Here is a 23,743-nt window from a genome sequence, read left to right as displayed (position 1 = left end):
TTATTGCGCTCTACAAATCTTGATTTATAAAATGAACCAATAATTTGAAGTAGAAACACTGAGAATGAACTATTTCACAACAAAACCTGAGAGTCCCAGAAACTTAGTGCCTTTCATATTCATACTGGTTTCTCGTGAATATCTCTGAGTTGAACTAAACCTAGTGGCTGACTCTGTTCTTCATCTTTTATCAGTTTTTCCAACTTAAAACTTGAATAAAAACAACCTTTGAAGTGAATAAGCATACTGCTGCTCTAAATAGCCAAAGTAACAACCCATGTAATTCTGGATCCACCACTTATTAGCTGAATGACATTGACCTAGGTAAGTTTTCAGCATCTGCTTCCTCACCTGTAAAATGGGATAATAATAAAATAAAATTAATAGTGGTGTTATAAGAAGTAAAAGAATGAAAAACAGGTAAACAGCCTGGAAAGGGCCTAATATATAGTAATTCTGTGTAATAAGCTTTTATGTCTATTCTTCTGAGCTCTCAGGAGATAAAGTCATAGACTTAGCGATTAAAAGCCACAGTTTGAATTTGGATTTGACTTTAAAGTTTGTGTTTTTTTTATTTAGTATCCCACCTCTCTTGATTCAGGCATTTATCCAACACATATTAACTCAATGCCATATCGGTATAAAACACTGGTCTAGGCACAGTACAAGTTAAAGGATTAAAAAAAAAGACAACTTGCCTCTAGACTATTCTGGAATAGAAAATGAGAAATGCACATAAATATGAGAGTCAGTGTGATATGAGGCAAGTACATGGGAATTTTGAGGAGACAATAAATAGTTAATTCCAGTTGATAGGTGGCACAAGGCTGAAGGTGGGGGATCAGAGAGTCACTATCATGGTGTAGGAATCAAGACAGCTGCACAAATGGTGCCAACTCAGCAGGGGCCAGCAACAACAGAAGAATTTGACCTCATGGGGAAGCTTCTGGCTACACACACTCTAAAGTCTCTTCCTACTGGAATGCTGTTTAAGGTGAAAGTTCTCTGAAACATTATCATCAAATATCCACATCTATAAACATTGGAGTTTTCTGGTCCTCTGGATCCTGAAGACAACAGTTGAAATAAATAATTCAAATGTGTGAGCTTATAATTCCATAAAGCTATGTCAGAGAGACAGCATCCCACAGTTTGACAGCAAGAGCTCTGCACTCCAATCTGGCTAAGGTTACTTATGGAGAAAAGACAGCACTGCTACCTCATGATAACTATGTAGCCATGGAGAGAAAAAATATGTTGGCATCTGCCCAAAGCCCAGTAAGCAGATGGCCATGGGAACAGAAACCATCATGACAATTGGCACCTCTTTGGGATGCTCTGAGCAGGAAAGGGGCCTGGAAAATGTCCTTCTTTGGCTGTCCTTCCTTCAGAGGCATATGGGTGGCACAGGATGGGGAAAACTGCCTGACTGCTGCCAAGGGGAGCAGAGATAGCCTTTAAAATCTAGGCTACCACAGCTTCCTGGGTAGTCAATCTGGTACCTTTCAGCAACCAGAGACCATCTTAAAGATGTGTGTGCTGATTTCCTCTAGGATAGATGATATCCAACAGATTCCATTCAAAGTTGGCTCACAGGATAATAAGAAGCCAAGCTCCAAGAGGATGGAGGGGTCTGAGTCCTCTATAGCCAGGCCTCATATGCAGGTAAATGGCACAGGATTGTTTTATCTGTGGTTTTATTCTTAACCAGGAGGCTATAGATAACCAAGAGCATGTGTGTATTCCAAGGTTAAGTGCCACTCACTGGATGACTAAGTTTGTTAGCTGGTTGAAGGGTCACCATCAGTAACAATCTGCTTTGCAGAGGCTTGCTAATTTGGAATTTTTAGAAGTTGAAGAAGATCCATTTTTCTGAAATGTATCATCTTGTCCTATTTATGATATTGCCTAACATTTCAAGCAACTACATTAACCAACTGCCATTAAAACATTTCTCTATTATGTCACAACAGATATATACAAACCACACACACACACACACACACACACACACATGCTCATGCACTTCTTAGTCTTCATTTGCCTTTGAGTAAACTCTGAATCAACAGCAAATAAAATACATTGTCAAACTGCTGGCCTGTATCCCAAGAAATAGCAAATGAATTTCAGTAACAAGGATATCTGACTCTCAAAAATCACTCCAATATAAGATAGATATTATTACCATATGCATTACATTTGCATAACATTTGACTACTTTTCACTCTTAAATCAGTTTTAAATATAGTTGAGAACTACCCATCCCTGCAAAAAAAACAAAAACACAAAATGTCGCAACAGCCAGTGCATTCAAGATCCCTTTGACTTATATCATTCCTAAATAAATTACATAAACTGTGCTGTTTTATAAAGATAGATTTTTAGAGTGGCAAACCCTAGTTATTTCAGTTGTCTTAGAAATTCAAATAGCTTAGCAGTAAAGATTTCTGATTATTCAATAATCTACTCACATCAACCACAAAATGGCTCGTTTAGGGGAGTTTGATCACAGCTTTGGTCAAGACAGAGAAGACATAACCAGCTACTGGCTGCAGATATTATTATGTTATTTGATAATAGCAAGTAACACTTGGTCATATATACCTTTATGAAGTATTATGTAGAGTAATAGCTTAGTTAATGATGACAATCCCATGATCAGGGAACATAATAATAATATGCAATTCATTTAAATTTAGATAGTAACAGACTATCCCAAAAATGTAAGTAATTAGCATGCAACTAAAATAAATGGTAAGGGATTGGAATAAGTGCGGAGGAAGTTGGGTTGAGAAATAGAAAGTAAACAAACTCTTACATTTACATATAACTATCACTTTCCAAAACTATATAATCCAAAGTTGTTCCCACAAGAAAGCAATTAAAATAGTTAGTTAAGGCACTCTTCTCATTTCCATGGTGGAGAAGGGACTTTATTCTTAAGAAGGTAACCACTCAACTCTATCCCTTTACTGATCTCTTCTCAAAGAATAGCTTGTGACCACTCAGACATGACCTAGGGCCTTGGCTCTATTGCTCTCCCTGACTGTGCCAGTAGGTTGTAAGGGAGTCCATGGTCTTCCATGGGACTGTCCTGTGCACACACAACTTTTCCTATGGGCAACCCCTAAATTGTTGAATGGATAGGAAAATCAGTGGTTAAGTCTCAGAGTCCATCTTTTCACATTTTTTTTAAGATTACACCTTTCTCTCCATCCCTGTAAACTTAATGGAACCAAGAAATAGATGCCAGGCTGTTGGCTTAACCTTTGGTTTCACTCAACTTTTGTTTGACAACTGATGCCACAAAGTTAGTTGATGTAAAATGGGGTTTGTGCCTAAATTTAGCAGAGAAATCTGATCCACAATGTGTTGGGCTAAGTTTGGGCTCATTCCAATGTGACCCATTTAACATATTCTTTGATTTTAAATCATCAAGCCCAACTTCTTAGGAGAGCTGCCCGAGTAAAACAAAATGCTCCTCAGAGTAAAGCATGAAAAGTCATTGCAAGTAAACTCTTTCACCCAAGTAAACACAGAACATGCTCTAAAGAAGTGCTACCCAATGTTAAAACACAATTAGCTCACAATGTAGCATTTAAACATGAATACCTCCAGCCAAGATCTTCTCTTCCAACTCTGCCATTTGCTTTTTATAGGCCCTTAAAGCTGCTTCTTTGAAAGAAGGACGAATTCTCTTTGGCTTTGTGATCTCCACTGGCTGTTCAGGAATGTTTTGGTTTTCATCTTCTCTTATTTCCATCTCAGCCGATGTTTCATTTAAGGGTTCTAACCCCTCTTCACTAACCGTATCATCTGCTGGACCATCATAACCCTCATCTTGTGGGGTTTCATAAGGTGTTTCATATGAAAGGTGATCATATGCTTGCGTTTGTTCATCTGTTTCAGTAATACTAGTCCTGTTTTCTAGTTTAGCAAGGACTTGTTCCATCACTTCAACATAATCTGTTTCATTGTCAGCCACTGGTTCAGTATAATCTTTCTCATCCTCTGCTTTATAGTAATAGGGCTCCGTGTAGACATCAGAGTCGAGTGTGGTACTTGACTCATTTGCAGTTGATTGAGATAATGTCCGAAATCTCCCCATTAATGAAGAGCCACTGTCCTCATACCCACTCAGACTCTGTGTGCTTTTGTTCCATACTACTTCCAAGGCTGATTTAGCCCTCTGCAGTGTAGATCCAAATTTTGGGAAGCTGAAAGTCTTATCAGAAAGGTCAATGCTTAATCGACTATGCCATGATTTGGGTGGGGCATCCTCTGAATCATCACTTTGCAATTCACTTTGACTTCGATACATCATGGACAACTGGTTTTGATTTTGGTATAGCTCATTAGAATTAGCTCCCTGATAAGAATCATATTGGCCAACCCACTGGCCTTGTGGTTCATTATCCAAGCCAGGGCATGGAGAAGAATTGTCATCTTGAGTTAAGTCGTAGCTCTCTGAGTCATCTTGAAGATCACTGTGGCACTTTCCCAAGTATTCTAGGTCTTTATTGTAAACACCAAGCTGTTGGTCAAAAAGACTGTTTGTTTCATAATCAAAACCTTCCTGGGTGGATGAATCCAAGCCTAAATCAGCTCCTTGCTCTACTTGATTCCATTCCTTCCATGGAGAAAGATCCTCATGTAAAGAGAGCTGAGAATCACTGTAATGACTCCGGTCTCCAGATGCACACACCATGCCATTACTCATTCCACTATCCACAGTTTCTGTGTTTTCAATTTCAGTCTGCCCTTGGATACCCTGAACACTTCCATTCAAATGCTGGTCCTTGGGACTGTCATACACGGTCGCTGTTCCTTCCTGTTTCCTCTGCCATAGCTCCCGGTCCGAAGATGACAGGAGAGAGCTTCCATTAGTTCTAGTGAAAAACTGATTTTCTGAAAAATCTTCTGAGTAAGACTGACACAATTTGGAAAAATCTGATTCAGAACGACTAAGTTTAGCAGTGAAAAAATCACTCTGTGAGTGCCAGAGAGGTGTTGCATCTGCATAATGGGTTGTGGTTTGCTTTTCCAAGATATCTGATTCTGGCAACTGTGAGGAGATTTTATCATAATCTGATTTATTTGAAATTCTGCTGCTATTAGCAGTTTTATTCTTGGATCTAGCACTGTGTGATTTTGAGCTTGGCTTGGAAGTACTTCCCTTTGTTAGAAGCTCTGACTTGGAAAGCACAGCGTAACTGTTTCTATTGAGGTCAGATTCAAGATCTTCATCACTGTCATCAGGTGACTGCCAATTGTTCTTCTTGATTTTTGGCTCTGGAGTAGACAACTTTATATCCATGCTCTCATATGTCTGGGAGGATGGTATCCCTTTCTCTTTTCTTTCTCTGATGTCATGAGTTAGAATATCTGTTGAGATTCCAATGCCTGTTCCTTTGAGTTTATATGACTTTTTTAAGACAGAATCCCTTTGCTGAGGGGTTTCAAAGTACACAAGTATGGGTCGAGGCTTTGCATTTGGGCAGTCTCTCTGGTGTCCTATCCTCTGAGCAAATTCAATTTTAATAGCATTTGGTGCATCTGAAAAACCCATTTTATCTATTAGAATTTGGTACACCACACTTTCAACATATTCAAATCTTTCTTCAGGCACATTTAAAAATCTCAGGCTTGCCTTGCTACCCATATGACCTAAGTGCTTAATATAATCATGGATGTCTCTAGTTTCCCTTCGAGACTGGACAAACCCTGTACGCAGCTGCTCAATTTCACTTTGTACAACCTCCACACTGCTGGAGATCTCATCAATGGAGTGCTTGAGAGCATTGACGTGCCCTCGTAGTTCAGAAAGTTCTGTTTCAATCTGACTTATTCCCTGAAGTTCCTTAAAGATCATTTCCATGACATCATGTGTTTGGCTAATGCAGCCAGAGGAACTGAACCCTGGCTCCAGGGCATTTGTCTTTGGGTTTCGGACAGTTCTGTCCAAAGACTTACTTCTTATTCCCCAGGATTTTTTCATGGTGCTTAACTCTGAGTCTGAGGAGACACATTCTTGACTCTTTTTCCATTTTCTCAGTTTTCGTAAAGCTCCCAGTTTTAAGCCATGCAGAGTACGCTCCCCGTCAGAGCTGCCCTCAGAGGGTGCAAGGCTGCTTGAACTCTTTCTGTTGCGTCTAACTGGCATTGTGTGTGTTGATTGTGCCTGGTTTTCTGTGCTACTCCTTAGTTCATTTAATGATTCTGAGTAGGAACTCTCAATTGAAGAGAGCTGTTGAAGCAGATCCTCATTATCACTGTTGGTTACTTTAGCATTCTTTTGTAGGCCATTGGCAATAGCTACTCGGTAACTGAATGTTGGTGAGAGGGAAAACTCTTTACTGGCCTCGTCTTCCTCGGTGGATAAGTTGTGAGTGGATGAACACTTTGCAATCTTCTTTACAGTGCTTTTAAAAGTATAAGAAAATATGGGGGATTTGGTCTGGCCAGCAGTGGGGAAGTCTTGATCCTTTATCTGCTGACGATACTCTTTGTTTTTGTTTGTATTTCCCAATTTCTTTGTAAACATTCCTTTGCAAAGCTTATGAATGTAAGGTAAAATCAAGCTCTTGAAAAAATTAGCCACCATGGAGAGCAATTAGTGCAAGCTTTTCTGCCCCAGAAAAGTAAACAAGTATCAGGATGAAAATCTGAAAATCCAAGGCAAGCATCACTGTTCAGATGTTCTGTGAATCACTGGAAAGAGCAGGAAGGGCAGGCATGGCTCTGCCACATTGTCGCTGTCCTGTGCAAACCAGAAGCAAAGCTCCATCTGTGAAAGACATTCTTTCCTGGAGGAGGGGTTTCATGAATCTCTCTCATTTCCACATAACTCCATGTAGTGTCTAAAAAGAAATGAATGTTAAAATAAATATCAGAATTCAATTCTAGATTTCTTCCATTTCCAACACGTTTCAAAAGTATTCATAATACACAATGTGTGAAAAATTGCAGAGGAAGTAGGAGAATATATGAATTTCAATGTAAATTTACTTTTAAAATAACCACTGAAAGCAAATCACTACCAATAACTGTGTTTATAATGTTTTTTGATAAATCATTTATGGGTGGACACAACTGAAATAGTAATAAAAGGTAATTATGATTATTTAGAAAACATTGAGTAATACGACAGGCAATTTATACAGCCATATTGACTTCATAAAGTCATTTCTACTCTACTTTCTTTCCTAATATCATGTTTACTTACACAAATGTAAGGATTTAAATCTATGTATATTCCCCTCACATCCCAGATATTCAAAATTCACAAATTAATATTATCTATATATATATAACCTGTTTTGATTCATTCAAATAATCTTTTTCTGACCACATAAATAAGTAATCTCCATGATGACTAGTTTCTTGAATTATGTGAAGAAAAAGAAAATAACGTTTACATTTAATTTTGCTGGTTTGCCAGCACAGGACCTCATATTAGTAGGAACTCAAAGTTTTGTTGAATTGAACTTAATATTTTATCAGTGAAATGTAACCCAGAATAATAGTAACAGTCAAAAGGCTTTGTTGGTATTCCAGTGTGTGTTTGGGAAGATAATCTACTTAATTCATTAAAGAACACATCATAAACTACAGATTGTCTCAGAAATCTGCTCTTTTGTCAGCTCTCTCCACTTGGAAATCTGCCAGTTTCATTTCAATCAGGCTCTGCAGGGGATTTGGGGATACATGTTCTGGCCAGGAGCCAAGCTCCACAAGACACAAGGGGAGCATAGAAGAGGAGGAGAAAAGATGGAGCGAAAGACATGAACTCTAAAGAAGTCCAAGTCTTTCTGGGTTTCAAATACTATCAGGGTATAACTCTTCTGCTCTGAAACAATTTGGTATTCATTCACAAACACAAACCAGGACCTATTTTCTACTAATAAAAGTATCAAGAAATTTACTTTTGAGTTAATTTAAAAAGCATTTTTTATACTCCTATGTGACATCTCCCTGTGAAGAAAAGGCTCTGGAAAGTTAAGCTGCAATCAGGTAGATAAATTCTTTTTAAACTAAGTTTGGTCGAATAAAATTTTCTACCCATCACTCAATCCAAAATCTTTGGTCTTCCAAACTTAGAAACAGATGCTTCTTTTGGTTTAAATCAAAGTAGCAATTCTGTTAATGCCTCTGATGTCTTCAAATCTAAATTTCCTGACTGGCATTACTGGTTCAAAGCTACTGTTCTAGGCAACAATTGTTAGAAAAAGTTTGAGCGGGAAAGTTCCATGTGAAATGAAGCCCACCAAATGCAAACTCAGGAACAGGTGTCCACAGTTGCACACACGAACTCACTTGCTCGTATTCCAACCACAGAGAACAACCTGTTATTCACTAAGGGCTCCACACTCTTTTGTACCCCAGTAACTTTTATGTCCTCTCTAGCCAGAATATCATTCATTATCCAGCCCTCACTATCTGTAAAAATTATGTTTAAACTCCAAAACCATTTCAGCAACCACCCAAACTGAGCTCATCTCTCTCCTAGCCACTCTTTATTGAAGAATTGGCCACATTTCAGCCACTTAGTATCTCCACCTAGTTGCCCCAAATTAAACCCCATCCAGAACCTAGCAATTTTCCTGAATTACTAATCTCAATAATGTCATCATAATCATCCACTTGCCCACAGCATATACCGAGGAGTCGTTCTAGATCATGTGTCATCCATCCCATGTTCATACCTGAGGTGACATAGTAATGCCTTAGTAAGGAACACTGTCATTTCTCATCTAGACTATGGCAATTGTATCCGACGTGGTCTTCCTAATGATAATTTGGCTCTTTTTTCAAATCCTAAATTTCTAAAATTCATACAATTAAAAATATATGTCCTCCTTCTTGAAACACTATTTTAGCAGCCTTATTTTCTGTCACTCCCATAAGCACATCTGCCTCAGTAATGGTGAAGTAGTAGCAGTTCCCTGATTACCATATTTTTACCTCACTAAAGGGCCTTTTTCCATGCTCTTCCTTATTCCTCCAATTCCTTTCCCCTTCCCCTCTCTATTCACGTCTCTTTCATAAATATCTATAGAGTATCTATACATTTGAGACCCAGCCAAGGATCAACATCAGCTCATTTTACCTCCTCAGCATACAGCACTTCCTCCTCTGTGCTCCTGCATTGTACTCTCAAAATACCATAATTATTTATGTGAAATATTTTATCTGTATGTCTGCCTCTCCTATCTGACTATAAACTCTTGAAGAGCAGGAGCCATATTCTATTTAACTTTAAATTTTTATATTCCTTTATACATAATAGACTCATGCTGTTTGTCAGATAGGTGATTATGTAAATGAATGAAAGTAATAAAACCATGAACTAATACATAAACAATATAGATTGCAGTAAGCCTAAACTGGCTGCACTGGGCCTTACACAATCCAGAGAAGGAGAAGCAGTGTGAGCAGAAGGGAAGCATCTGAGACATTCATGTCATGTGCAAAGGTGGAGAAGCATCCACTTTGTCCAGAGAGGGATGCCTCTGATGGGGAGCAGAGGATTGACAAAATATAGTCAGAAGGTAGACAGTTTTGAAATTTAAGAAATCCCATTTGAGGAGTAGGCACTAATGGTTATTGGCTTTCAGCACAGTCCCTTGATCCAGATTACCTGCAATGGAATCCCAACTCTGTGATACACTAGCTGTGTGGTCATAAGAAAGTTACTTCCTTGGGAGGCCAAGGCAGGCAGATCATCAGGTCAGGAATTCGAGACCATCCTGGCCAAGATGGTGAAATCCTATCTGTACTAAAAATACAAAAATTAGCCAGGTGTGGTGGTACATGCCTGTAGTCCCAGCTACGCAGGAGGCTGAGGCAGGAGAATCACTTGAACCTGGGAGGCAGAGGTTGCAGTAAGCCGAGATCACGCCACTGCACTCCAGCCTGGTGACAAAGCGAGACTTCATCTCAACAAAAAAAAAAAAAAAGAATAAGAAGAAGAAGAAAATTACTTTCCTACTGCTTTATCTTGTACGTTAATTATATTGGGACAGAAATAGCATTTCCTCATAGGATAGTTGTAAGGTTTAAATAAGTTAATACATGTAAATTTTTGGAGCAATGTCTAGAAGATAGCAAAGCCCAGTAAATATTAATTACTATTGCTGACAAGAGTAGTGAAAAAGTTCAAGAAGCAATTACAGAAGACTAACCAGGTGGTATCTGATGTGAAAATTATGATATAGTAGGGGGCAATCTAAGAATTCTGCTAGGTTGGAGAATGAAAGAGGAAGAACAAAAACATTCTAAAGAAGCAGTCAGAAGTGAAAGGGAAGATACCTTTCATCTCTATGATCCAGCAACAATTTCCTAATATTGAAATCTCACCTTCCTAGTTACTGAGCTCCTACTGTGTGTGTGTGTGATACAATCCCATCATAAAACCATAGATGCTTTAGGGAAAGAGTTGGTGAGTCCAAAATACCAGCTGTGGAACTTCCTTCAGATAAGTGACTAACATAGGAAAGGAAGATGACATTTAATGATCACCTGTTATGTTTCAGAAACTTAAATTATCTCCGTAATCCTCACAGAAACTCTTTAAAAAAGGCATTATTATGCCTATTATATGAGGAGATGAGAGATTCAAAGAGATAAAGAGATACAACCAAAAACTGCACAGCTAAACAAAGCAAAAAGGTAGTTTGGTCCTAGTCCTGGAGTCTATGAAACAATCATTTGTACGTAAAGTGAATGTTACCAGTGGTAACTGACACAAACCCTTACACCCAGCCCATACAAACCCACATACCTACTCCTCTCTCTGAAGTTCATTTTTTTAAAGTAAAATAGCTCAAATCAGGAGAAACTCAAGGCAGATGAGAGGTAGCTGGAGGGTGAACACAAAGATAACATCATCTCAACAACTTGAATTCCAAAGCTCCAACTTACTCTCTAGATATTTTAACTTCAGTTACATAACCACACATTGTCTTCATTAATGAACTTTAGGGATAAGATTTAAGACTTTGGAAAGAAAGTCTTTGAAAGAGATTAAAACAATAGACTATGCTGTTATGGGAAGGCTTAGTAATAACATTCAATTATTATTTACTATGTACCAAGCACTGTGTATGCAATTTTCTAAAGTTTATCTCATTTCATTCTCACAATAATTGTAAAAAATAAGTATGTCTAATTTCCAGATAAAGTGACTCAAGGTTTAGTTTCTGAAAACTTGCTTAAGGTCATGCGATTAACATGAAACACAGCCTTGACTCCGAACCCCAGATTTGAACAGAAAGTGTGTAAACTCTGAAACTAATATCAGTGTTTAATGGGAAATATGTTTTGCAGATATGTTAACATATTCATTTTTAAGAGAACTATTTAATACCCTAGTGAGCTAAAGGAGATAATGAACTTTTAAACAGTCAAAAATTTATTGCTAAATCATTACCAGAATTAAGTTAAAGCATTTTCAGATCAACAAACAATTTTATGTTCCTTACTAAATGCAGTAAAGTATTTTATGTTCCTTATTAAAGGCAGTAAAGTACTAAATACCCAGGTGAGCTGGATATTTAGAGGTTAACTTTCAAGACAGACAAAGAAGACAAAGCGACAGGACCTCTTATGGTACAGCCCAAGGAGTTCACCTCCCCAAGTCCTGGCCTCAGGACTCATGCTTGTCTCACTGGCCCTTATTCTGATCTGTATTCCTGTCTTTGGTATAGAAATATGCTTATTACCTGGCTTTTCTTGTTATTTTTAGTTCTGGGTTACATGGGCTGGATGTGCAGGTTTGTTACATAGATAAATGTGTGCCATGCTGGTTTGCTACACCTGTCAACCCATTACCTAGGTATTAAGCCTAGCACACATTTAGCTACTTTTCCTAATGCTCTACCTCCCCACAACCCACCCTGCAACAGGTTCCAGTGTGTGTTTTTCCCCTCCCTGAGTCCACGTGTCCTCATTGTATAGCTCCCACTTATAAGTGAGAAGATGCAGTGTTTGGTTTTCTATTCCTGCAAGTATTCCATAGTGTATATGTACCACATTTTCTTTATCCAGTCTATTTTTGATGGGCATTTGGGTTGATTCCATGTCTTTGCTATTGAATCACTTGACTTTTTGACTTTCTCTTTACTGTTATTTGCTTAATCCTAGACTAATAGAATAACCTTACTCTTAACTGCTCCTTCATTTGCATTAAGTTGTGTTACATGTCCTGGACTGTGTTAGGATTAGAATTATTTTCCCACAAGAACATAGCAAGAAAGCCTCCGCTTTTCAATACAACAGCACCTCATCAGTAAATGCCCTATAATTGCTGATTTAAAAGAAATTCTTTCAAAATACATAAAAGGGTGATACATAAATATGGTTCACCACATATCTGTTCAACAATAAATTCTTGGTGATTTGAAAAGTAGCTGACTCAAAGAAGCTTCCCATCAGGTAGGAGGGCAGAATCACTGCAACAGAAAAGGAAGCAACCCTAACAAAGTACAGAAAAGGTGCAACTGAGCAAGAGGGCCCCTGTGCAAAACAGCATTGAGCAGCACACCGACCAAGTAACTTTATAAGCAGGCTCCTCCAAACACAGCAAAGAAGAAAACCAGAGTAGCTGGAGATGGAAGGGCAAGCCAGGTACACCAATAGTGTGTGAGGAGCCACCAGGATTGATAAGGGGGAGCATGTCGAGGTGCAACAAGTTGGGACAAGGCAGATGATGAGCAAATAGGTTGATATTAAAGATTAAATTTTAAAAAGCATCCTCTAGAATGTCTTTATCAGGTCAATGAAGATTTATACCTGTTTTATATATCCTTTCCACATGAAGGAGTAAAAGGATGTGTATATAATGTGACTGATGATCACAGGGATGACTCTGACAATGAGAATTGCTGGAACACAGTAACACATTAAATAATGTTTGGGGGAACTGTTAGTTTTTGCCTTACTTTAAGGCAAAAGAAATAAACCAATAAATATTAAAATATTTCAACAAAAATGATCAAATCAGAAAGTGATTAAAAGATTTCTCCTAAGCTAATATACTATTTTTTAAAAATAAACAGAAAGACACCTTTCTCCCAAGAATGAAAGTCAAATGACTCAAGCATACTCTTTAATTCTAGCTAATCAGTTATTTTGTGAATTTCTTCACCCAACTACAACCCACATACATACTTCATTCATTCCCATTGCTGCTACTTTTGTTTAAGAGTAAACAATGGCACTGAATACTAATATTTCCATAGCACTTAGGATCTACAAAGTCCTTTTGTGTGGCTTATCTCAAATAATCTTCATGGTAATCTTGTAAGGATAGTATCTCAGTTTATGATCAGGAATGCTGAGCCTCAGAGATGCTGAAGTAGTTGCCCAAATCGCCTAACTCTAAAATTATTTCACTATAATAATTTACATTCTCCTTATTTTAGACATAGAATACTACAGTAGTTTACTGGCCCCCTAAAGTGACATCCTCCACCATTTCAAACCTTCCCATTGATTTAATTTCCCTTAAATATCCCATCTAATTTCCCTTAAATATCACTTTCTTCTCCTCCTTCTCCCCATGAATGATTGTATACCCTCTGCTCCAGGCCACTTCATGGTACCATGGATGCACACGTGTATTCTTCCATTGTTTTATTCTTGTTCTTCACTCTGTCTAGAATGTCCTCCACCTAATCTGTTCCAAATCATTCAAATGAGAAATCGAGATTCATGTTTTCCACCAAAGTTATTTAACTTGTCATCTTTTCTTTTCATTATAGTCCTTACAGTCCATATAGTCTGAACCATGATAGTTAGTCCTTAATTATTCTTCTAAGCTGTTTACCAAACAGCTCTTACATACGTTTTTCCGTTTTTAATGTCTATTATATGCCAGGCATTGTCTTGAGTGCTTTTTATAGATTACATTAATGTTTGATAGTAAACTTGTGGTAGATACTGTTATGAATTCCCATTTTACAGATGAAGAATACGAGAGCCTGAGTATCTAGTCCAAAGCCACATAGCCTGGAAGTGATGCAGCCAGCATTGCAACCAACGTGACTGGTTTTGGAGTCCTTTCTCATAAACACTATGCTATACTACTGTGCCCAGGAGGACCAATCTTAGGGAAATAGGTGGTGACCTACGTAGTATGTTTGAAGAACTCCCCTACTCAAGAATAATCTATACTAGTTTTTATTATTAGAGCTTTATTTCTTTTATTTAAAATTTTGGTCTTTGTTGAAATGCAAGTCTCACCACTGGGCCCCTAGGTTTTAAGGCTTATCAGGCACATTGTACTTTGGTATAAATGGTTTATCAGGATATCCCGCAGGACTTGGAGGGAGAGTAGAGAGAACATTAAGAAGCCTGAGTCACAGAAGCACAGCTGACCAAAGCAAACATGGAGAAATGGAGTCACATCAAGTTAAAAAGCTTCTGCACAGCAAAGGAAACAATCAACAAAGTGAAGAGACAACCCAGAGAATGAGAGAAAATATTTGCAAACTACCCATCCGACAAGGGATTAATAACCGGAATATATAAGGAGCTCAAACAACTCTACAGGAAGAAAATCTAATAATCCAATTTAAAAATGGGCAAAACACTTGAATAGACATTTATCAAAAGAATATATACAAACGGAAAATGGGCATATGAAAAGGTGTTCAATATCATTGATCATCAGAGAGATGCAACTCAAAACTACAATGAGATACCTCACTCCGGTTAAAATGGATTTATCTCAAACACAGGCAATAACAAATGCTGGTGAGGATGTTGAGAAAAGGAAGCCCTTGTATACTATTGGTGGGAATGTAAATTACTACAACTATGGAGAACAGTTTGAAGGTTCCTCAAAAAACTAAAAATAGAGCTACCATATGATCCTGCAATCCTGCTGTTGGATATATACTCAAAAGAAAAGAAATCCTTATATCAAAGAGATATCTGCAATCCCATGCCTGTTGAAGTACTGTTCACAGTAGACAAGATTTGGAAGCAACCTAAGTGTCCATCAACAGATTAATGGATAAATAAATGTGGTACATATACATAATAAAGTACTATTCGGCCATAAAAAGAATAATGAGATCCTGTCATTCGCAACAACATAGATACAACTGGAGTTATGTTAAGTGAAATAAGCCAGGCACAGAAAGACAAACACTGCATATTCTCACTTATTTGTGGGATCTGGAAATCAAAGCAACTGAACTCATGGAGATAGAAAGTAGAAGGATGGTTACTGGAGGCTGGGAAGGGTAACGGGGAGGTAGAAGGAAGATGCAGATGGTTAATGGGTACAAAAAGTAGAAATAATGAATACAATCTAATATTTGATAGCATACTAGGGCGACTATAGTCTGTAAGAGTTTGGTTTTTTTTGATTGTTTGTTTGTTTTGTTTGTTTGTTTCTTTGAGATGGAGTCTCACTCTGTCGCCCAGGCTGGAGTGCTGTGGCAGGATCTCGGCTCACTGCAAGCTCCACCTCCCAGGTTCACACCATTCTCCTGCCTCAGCCTCCCAAGTAGCTGGACTATAGGTGCCTGCCACCATGCCAACTAATTTTTTGTATTTTTAGTAGAGACAGGGTTTCACCATGTTAGCCAGGATGGTCTCGATCTCCTGACCTCGTGATCCGCCCTCCTCGGCCTCCCAAAGTGCTGGGATTACAGGCTTAAGCCACCGCGCCCGGCCTATAGTCAGTAAGAGTTTAATTGTACATTTTAAAATGCTAAATGAGTATAACTGGATTGTTTGTAATACTAAGGATAAATACTTGAGGGGATGGATACCCTATTCACTGTGATTATTACACATTGCATGTCTGTATCAAAATATCTCAGGTACCCCATACATATATACATCTACTATGCACTCAAAACAATTTTTAAAAAATTAAAGTCTGAGAATGGGAACAGTCCACCTTCAAAGGGGACAGATAAGAGGGTATTCCAGAAATGAGATACTGAGGAGCCTTGAATAAGCTTTGCCTGTTTACTATCTTGGCGTGGCCCGACCCCGTTCCCAGCTACATGATGATAAGCACTATTGCTTTTTCAATCTTTGCAACATCTTCCTAATCACATGCACAGAGAGCAGAGTACAGGTACCCTGGCTTACAGATAAGCAACTTACAATTCTAACATTTCAAAGGTGAGTTTTTTTGTTATAAGGTATTCTTTTGTTTTGATTTTTATCCTCAGAAACAAGCCCCCTCCCACTTTTTTTCCAACAAAATAAGATGTTGAAACTCAATATGATTGAAAAAGCAGAGCTCCTTTAGCTGAATTAAGGCAGCAGGGTTAGAGTCCCACTTCACTGCTTCCACAAAAATTGCAGCCTACAGAAACCCTCTACAGAGTCGTTGAGGTTGGGGAGTGCAGTTTGAACAGCACCGATCCTCAAATTGTACACAGCATGAAAAGGAAAGCTAGGAAGGTCAAAACACTTGCCTTAGTTCATACAGCAGAGCTGGAACAAAAACGCAGGTCTCCTACCCCGACTTCACTATTCTTTCCTCTGTGCTGTGCTGCCTTTCCTCTATAGCAATCACATCCCAGGGTTTGGCACGTTCCCACTGTGCCCAACATTCTTTGATAGGGCAATCTAACTCTGTCCTTAAATAATTTGACTTTTACCTTGATTCTCTACACTCAATGTCTGTAATTTTCTGGAATTGGAAACTGTTTGAGATTAAAAGAGATTTCTGAAAATAAATCCTGTGAGCAATTTTGACATTTGTTAGAATTATTGATGGAGAGTTAAGCTGTATAAAGGAAGGCCATTGAGGACCACTGCTATTCTAGAGCAAAAGCTTCCATTAGCTGAAATGTTTCTCAAGTCTTCTGTCCCCACGTTTGACACATTACCACCCGAGTGTCCTATACCAAGGCAAGGAGCCATATTCCTATTTAAACAAATTACCTGCTCGTCTGTGTCTCCTAAGGTCTATTCTGCCTCTTCTCTGGATTAATCTGTATCTTGAAAACAACCCCGCAAGGTAAAATACTGTTCTCATTTTAAAGCAGAAGAGAAAAAAAAAAAAAAAAAGCTAGACTCAGAGCTTCTAAGCGACTTACTCGAGACTTACTCAAACATACAGTTAGGATATGAATAATTTCTTTCTTTTCTTTCTTTCTTTTTTTTTGAGATGGAGTCTCACTCTTTCACCCAGCCTGGAGTGCAGTGGCGCAATCTTGGCTCACTGCAAGCTCCGCCTCCCAGGTTCACGCCATTCTCCTGCCTCAGCCTCCCGAGTAGCTGGGACTACAGGTGCCCACCACCACGCCCGCTAATATTTTTGTATTTTTAGTAGAGACGGTGTTTCACCGTGTTAGCCAGGATGGTCTCGATCTCCTGACTTCGTGATCCACCCGCCTCGGTCTCCCAAAGTGTTGGGATTACAGGCGTGAGCCACCGCGCCTGGCTGATTTGAATAATTTCTGTGTAGTTACCAAACCATACCACATCATACTGTTCAAGTGGGATAACATCAGTTAAATCATGGAGCATTTCCATCCTTGATGGGACGGAGTCATGTGTGTCATTTGGTGCCCACCTGAGCTCTATCATCCCCTGTGGGTGGGGGAAGGTATAGAGGAAAGACTTAAGTCAGATTGGCTACTTTAGATCATGGCTGTGCCATGTCCCCACGGCGCACTTTGAGCAAACTATTTAATCTCTCTGTTTCTCAGTTTCCTCATTTAACAAACAAGATAATGGTACCACCTTCCTCATATTGCTATAATGACTAAATAAGAAATAATTAGAGAAGTGCCCACAACATCAAAAGTACTAAAAATGTTAACATTATTATTAAATAATACGATTCCCATCTGAGCAGACACTTCCTCTACCCCTACTCGTTTACTGACTGCAGGTCAGCCAAGAAATCACCACAGTGACACAGACGCTCTTTGGGGTTCATTTAGACTAATGCAAGCTGCTCAGTTGCATTAGTCTATTTTTTAAGGTATAGTAAATTTCACATTAATTTTGAAAGTTCGTGAGGACGATAAAAATCTATAGTGTTACATGTAGTTAAAAGTGTTTTAAATTCCCAGACAGGAGCTAATGCACTCCTCCATCTGTGTCACAGGCTCATTTGATCATCACAGATACCTTCTCCAATGCATACAAACACCCTTACTATACTGTATGGCATGTATTATAGGATCTAACATGAGGTAATATAATCCCTCATTTTTGCCTCAATTTTCCCGAAGCAATGTACCAGGGTGTCTGAGAGTTAATAGCTGTTTAATGACTTTTCATTGGAAAAAAGTAATACATTTATCAAAACCTGTCATGAACTATCACCAACCTGCTCAGCTACAAACAGAACTTGACCTAAATGTTAGTACGGTGGAAGAGGAAAAGAGTTATCTTGTCCTTAATACAAATCTATTACCCTCCTATGATGTAAAAATTATCACACATTACGAAAGAGTAAGGTTCAAACTAAAAAAATTTTTTTGTATTTCTCTAAGTGTTGCCTACAAAATGAAGTATTTTGGCCAAAAATATGTCCTTTGCTAAAATTACATTAAATATACGTATAACAAGAAACTAGGAATATTGCTGGGAAGTTGGTACATTAATTAGATGTCCACAGTCTAATTAATGAAGTCTAAAGAGTGCCGCACCTCGAGTGTCTAAACAAAAATCTGTTCACAAAGTATTCTTTATATATGATTAGGTGTTGCTAACTCATTTTGCTCAGTTTTATTACATTCCATCTGTCCATAAATTCACTCTAATGCCAAAAGAACATCCTTAAAAGCAACACACTGGGTTTAGTAATTAGTGGCAATTTCAGACTGATTTCTAATGTGGTTTTCTAAGACCTCTGTGAAGAACAAGAGGCTGACATGAATTTTAGCAATGTTAAAACCACTTGATAGATCATCTAAAATTAGTTTTACTCTTAGATTTTACTAAAATTAGCTATAGATTTATGCTATGTGATGGTATAATAATATCACCACCTGCATTTTCATTTGACTTAGCTTTCAAAACATGTTCATATATATTCTGTGGCTTGATTCTAAGAATAGTTAGAATGCTTAGCCATGGAGGGAGGTGTCATTATCTTCAGTAGATCAAAGTTTGGAGAGGTTACTTGACTTGCTTAAGGGCACAAAACTAAAATCCAGTAGTTTTAGTTTGGCTTGTGGAAATTGACTCTTTTTATTATAACCCGATGCTGTTCTTGACTCTGATATCTTTATGACATTTCTTGAAGTCTTTGAATCATTCTTTAAGACTATTTTAGGAGGCATACTCCATTCTAACTTAAAACTTCTCCCTCAGAATTGCTTGTCTCAAGCAATTTAGCTGTCTTAGAAGTAAGGAAAATATGGAAGTCATCTAATTTTTCTGTCAAAATATCACATACTCATCACATACAAAAACTGTAGAAGAGATATGCTTTATTCATATGCACAGAGCTCACTAACCAAGACACATACTGGTCCTTGAAATAAGCCTCAAATATTTCAAAAGACTAACATCTTACAGAGCATATATCGTGACCATAATAAAAGACATTTAAAAAACAATAAGAATGAAATATCTATAAACACTCCATATCCACAGCTATCTTTTAAAGTTAAACAACATTCTTCTAAATAATCCATGGGTCCAAACCCCCAATAACTGAAATATTTTGAAATGAATAACTTAAAAAAACAACATACCAAAATGTATGGGACACAGCTAAAGGCAGTGCTTAAAAATGAATTTATAGGTTTAAATAATCTAAGAATCTATCATCTAAATTTCACCTTTAGAAGCTGTCAAAAAAAGAGCAAATTAAATATGTAGCAAGTGGAATGAAGAAAATAACAAAAATAAGAGAAGAAGTCAATGACAAAAACCCAGAAGTTAACAAATAGGTAATAAAAATTGATGAAGAAAATAAGAAATACAAATTACCAATATCAGAACTGAAAGACAGAATATAAGTACAAATAATACAGATATTAAACCGACAATGAGAATATTGTACAAACTTTATGTCAATAAATTCAATAATGGATAAAATATATCATTTCCTTCAAAACCACATATTATAAAAACTAAGGAAGAATTTTTCTCTATGTATATATATCTTATGTATATCTTATATGTATGACAGAATAGATTTATATATATAGATATCTTACATATACATATGTAATCAAATATCTTCCATAAAGAAAGCTCCAGGCGGAATTTTTAAACTAGAGGATTCTAGAAACCTTTAAGGAAAAATGTGTTAATTTGAAACAAACTCTTTCAGAAAAGAGGAAAGAACACTGTCCAATTGCTTTATTTGGCCACAAAACCATGATTTCAAAACTTGACAAAAATGTTACAAGAGAAGAAAAAATTCAGATTAGTATCCCTCATGAACGTAGATGAACAATGTTTAACAAAACATTAGCAAATAAAATATAGAAATGTGTAAAAAGATTAATAGATCACAATCAAGTATAATTATTCCAGGAATGTAAGGCTGATTTAATTTTTGAAAATCAGTCATGCAATTGAACACATTAAAAAAAAGGGAGAAAAATAGTATATAATCACTTATGTACATGTAAAGAAAAAAAGGCACTTAACAAAATTCAACACCCATTTTTGCCATAAAACATTTCTTAGCAAAATAGAAGAAAACATCATCAATCTAATAAAATCAAAATCTACACATGAGCTTATAATTGAAGGCAAAATATTTAATGCTTTCTCTTAGATAGGGATTAAGCTTGGTATATCCACTCTCACCACCTGTATTTAACATTGAATTGGAGGATTTAGATAGGTCAATAAGGCAAAACAATGAAATCAAAAGTATTAGAAAGGAAAAAAATTAAATTGCATTTTTCCACAGTTGACATGAGTATTTATGTGAAAATCTTGAGGAATCTTCAAAATAAGTATAAAAGCTGAAAACTAAATTCGGCAAGCTCACAGAACATAAGCTCAGTATAGATAAATTACGTTTCTCACTACTAGCAGTAAAAAATTGAAAAATAAGATAAAAAATCAATTATAACATCAAAATCATAAAATTTTTAGAAAAAATTTACCGACATATTTTCCTGAATACTACAAATATTGCTGAAAGAAATTAAGGCATAACTAAAGAGATAATATATGATCATAAGTTGAAAAATTCAACGTTAATATATCAGTTCTCCCCAAAGTGATCTATAGATTTAATAGACCACAACAAAATCCCAGCATATTTGTTTTTGAGAATTTGGAAATAAAATGCTAAAATGTATATGGAAATGGAAAGATTCTAGAATACTTAAAGCACTCTATAAAAAGAACAAGTTTGGGCCAGGAGTGGTGGCTCATACCTGTAATCCTAGCACTTTGGGAGGCCAAAGTAGGAAGATCACTTAAGCCCAGGAATTCTAGACCAGCCTGGGCAACATGACGAAACCTTGTCTCTACAAAGAATACAAAAATTAGCTGGTCATGGTGGCGCACACCTGTAGTCCCATCTACTAGGGAGGCTGAGGTGGGAGGATAGCTTGGGCCTGGCTGGTGGAGGTTGCAGTGAGCCAAGATTGTGCCACTTCACTGCAGCCTGGGCAACAGAGTGAGACGGTCTCAAAAAGAAAATAATAATAATAAAATAAAATAAAACAATATTAGAGGATTAACACTACCTAATTTCAAAATTTACTAACAGCTGCAGTAGTAGTGATACTGATATAACTAGAGAAAAGAAATAATTGGAATAGAAGAAAGTCCAGAAATAGACACATGTGTATAGATAACTTTAATTTTTACAAAGGTACAAAAAAATTGAATTAGGATATTTTCAATAAATGATCCTGGAACAATTTTATAAACATGAGAAAAGTAGATAATTCTGCATACAGAACTAATTTCAGCTGAACTAAAATTGTAATCCTGTGAGTATAACATATAAAAGAATGTTAACACAAACTAAAGGTATAGAAAAATTTCTTAGAAGTATAAATAAGCACTAAATATAAAACAGAAATTTGATAACTTGGAATTCATCAAAATTAAAAACTTGTCTTCTTTGAAAACCATTAACAAAATAAGAAGGCAAGTCACAGATTGACTTTGCAATGCACACATCTGATTTGTATCACACTCACATGCATGCACACACACAACCCAAAAAATTAACAATAAAAATACAATATAAACAAAAAAGGTCAAAAGACTTGAATAAACACTTCACCAAGGAAGGTGTTCAAATGACGAATAAGCACATAAAACTGTACTCTACAGCATTAATTATAAAGAAAATACAAATAAAAACATCAAAATGAGATACCATTTCACACAGATGAAAATGGCTAAAATTTCTAAAGACTGGTTACACCAAATGATGGAAGGGATGTGGAGCAACTGAAACTTTTATACATTGCAGAAGACAATGTAAAATAAAATCACCTTAGGAATGGCTAATTTCTTACAAAGTTAAGCCTACATGCACCCTATGATTCAGTAACTTTATTCTTAAGTACTCACCCATGAGAAATAAACATATTTTCACAAACAAATGTGTATAAGATTTTTTCTGATAGCTTTTTTCATAATAGCCAAAAAATGAAAAAAAAAATCCATCAGGAGAATGAGTACACAAATTATGGTATATTTGAATAATGAACCACTACTGCATGTGACATTCATAAACATTATGCTGAGAAAAATAAACCAGGCACAAAAGAATACATACTCTATGATTTTATGTATATTAAGTTCAAAGCAAGAATAATTTATGATAATCAAAATCTGAAACACTGTTGGCTATGAAGAGTGGAGATTGACTTGAAGGGGATATGAGAAAGCTTTCTAGGGTGATAGAAATGCTCTATATCTTAAAGTGGTTAAGTGTTTTCATTTTTAAAAATTATTTTAATTGTAAGCTTAAAATATATGCACTTCACTGTAAATTGTACTCCAATAAAAATATGTAAATAATAAAATACAAATATATACAGAAAAAGTGGTTCAACCCTGCAATCAAAGACATAAGGGCCTAAGCAGTGTGTTAAAGAAATAAAAGGTTCTTCTGACATTAATCTTTACCGCAAAGACCAGGCCTCACCTCTCAAACCTGCTTGGAAATCCTCTACCTGATACAGAAACGTCTTCTTGATTAAAGACGAACTGAAGTTGTCCAAAGCTTCACTGTCATACAATTGGAACAAAATTACAATAAGTATTCAAAAAGATACGTGTTTCAGTACTATATGTTTGCTGTACATCTCTAATATGCAAGAATTCTTCCTTTCCAAGGATCACATCTCTTCCTGTTCTCTTAATGGAATCACTTCTCACCACCTCTAGGAATGTTATCTCTCCTTTTGCTCACATCTTCAGTCTCTTTTCCCTACTGGGTCCACCCAGCCTAAGCAATAAGCATATTTATATCTTCTATGTTGTAAACAAAAAACAAACAAATGAACAAGAGCCTTCGGCCGTCCTTCCATAGCATTACCTCCTCCAGCTACTGCACCTCCCACCTAACTCTTGAAAAGCATCATGGAAACCTCTCTCTCTACTTCTCCATGAGTCCATTCATCTCCAACCTCTCACCATCCAGTTCCAGCCTCAGTACTCTACTGAAATTTCTCTTTTATTGGGCATAAAAAGTATTTGTATAAAACCTTAATCTCCTCCAACCTATCACTGCATCTGAAACCATTAACTACTTGGCATTCTTTAAATCAGTCTATTTACTTCCACGACAATGGGACCTGCTGGAGCCTCT

General features: G+C 36.9%; 1 protein-coding gene across 1 annotated transcript in view; it reads right to left on the bottom strand.

The window, feature by feature from the left end:
- Positions 1–23,743, bottom strand: part of UNC13C (unc-13 homolog C) — a 649,688-nt gene that overhangs the window by 608,553 nt on the left and 17,392 nt on the right. The window contains exon 2 of the mRNA XM_031002438.3: positions 3,613–6,860. Within this exon, the coding sequence (XP_030858298.3) occupies positions 3,613–6,604 (2,992 nt within the window). The 5' untranslated portion in view covers positions 6,605–6,860. The remainder of the gene's footprint in view (positions 1–3,612; positions 6,861–23,743) is intronic.

The sequence above is a fragment of the Gorilla gorilla genome, chromosome 16 (genome assembly GCF_029281585.2).
Source record: "Gorilla gorilla gorilla isolate KB3781 chromosome 16, NHGRI_mGorGor1-v2.1_pri, whole genome shotgun sequence".
Classification (NCBI taxonomy): domain Eukaryota; kingdom Metazoa; phylum Chordata; class Mammalia; order Primates; family Hominidae; genus Gorilla; species Gorilla gorilla.
The sequence above is the reverse complement of the archived record's forward strand: the minus strand, read 5'-3'. Positions and strand labels throughout refer to the sequence as shown.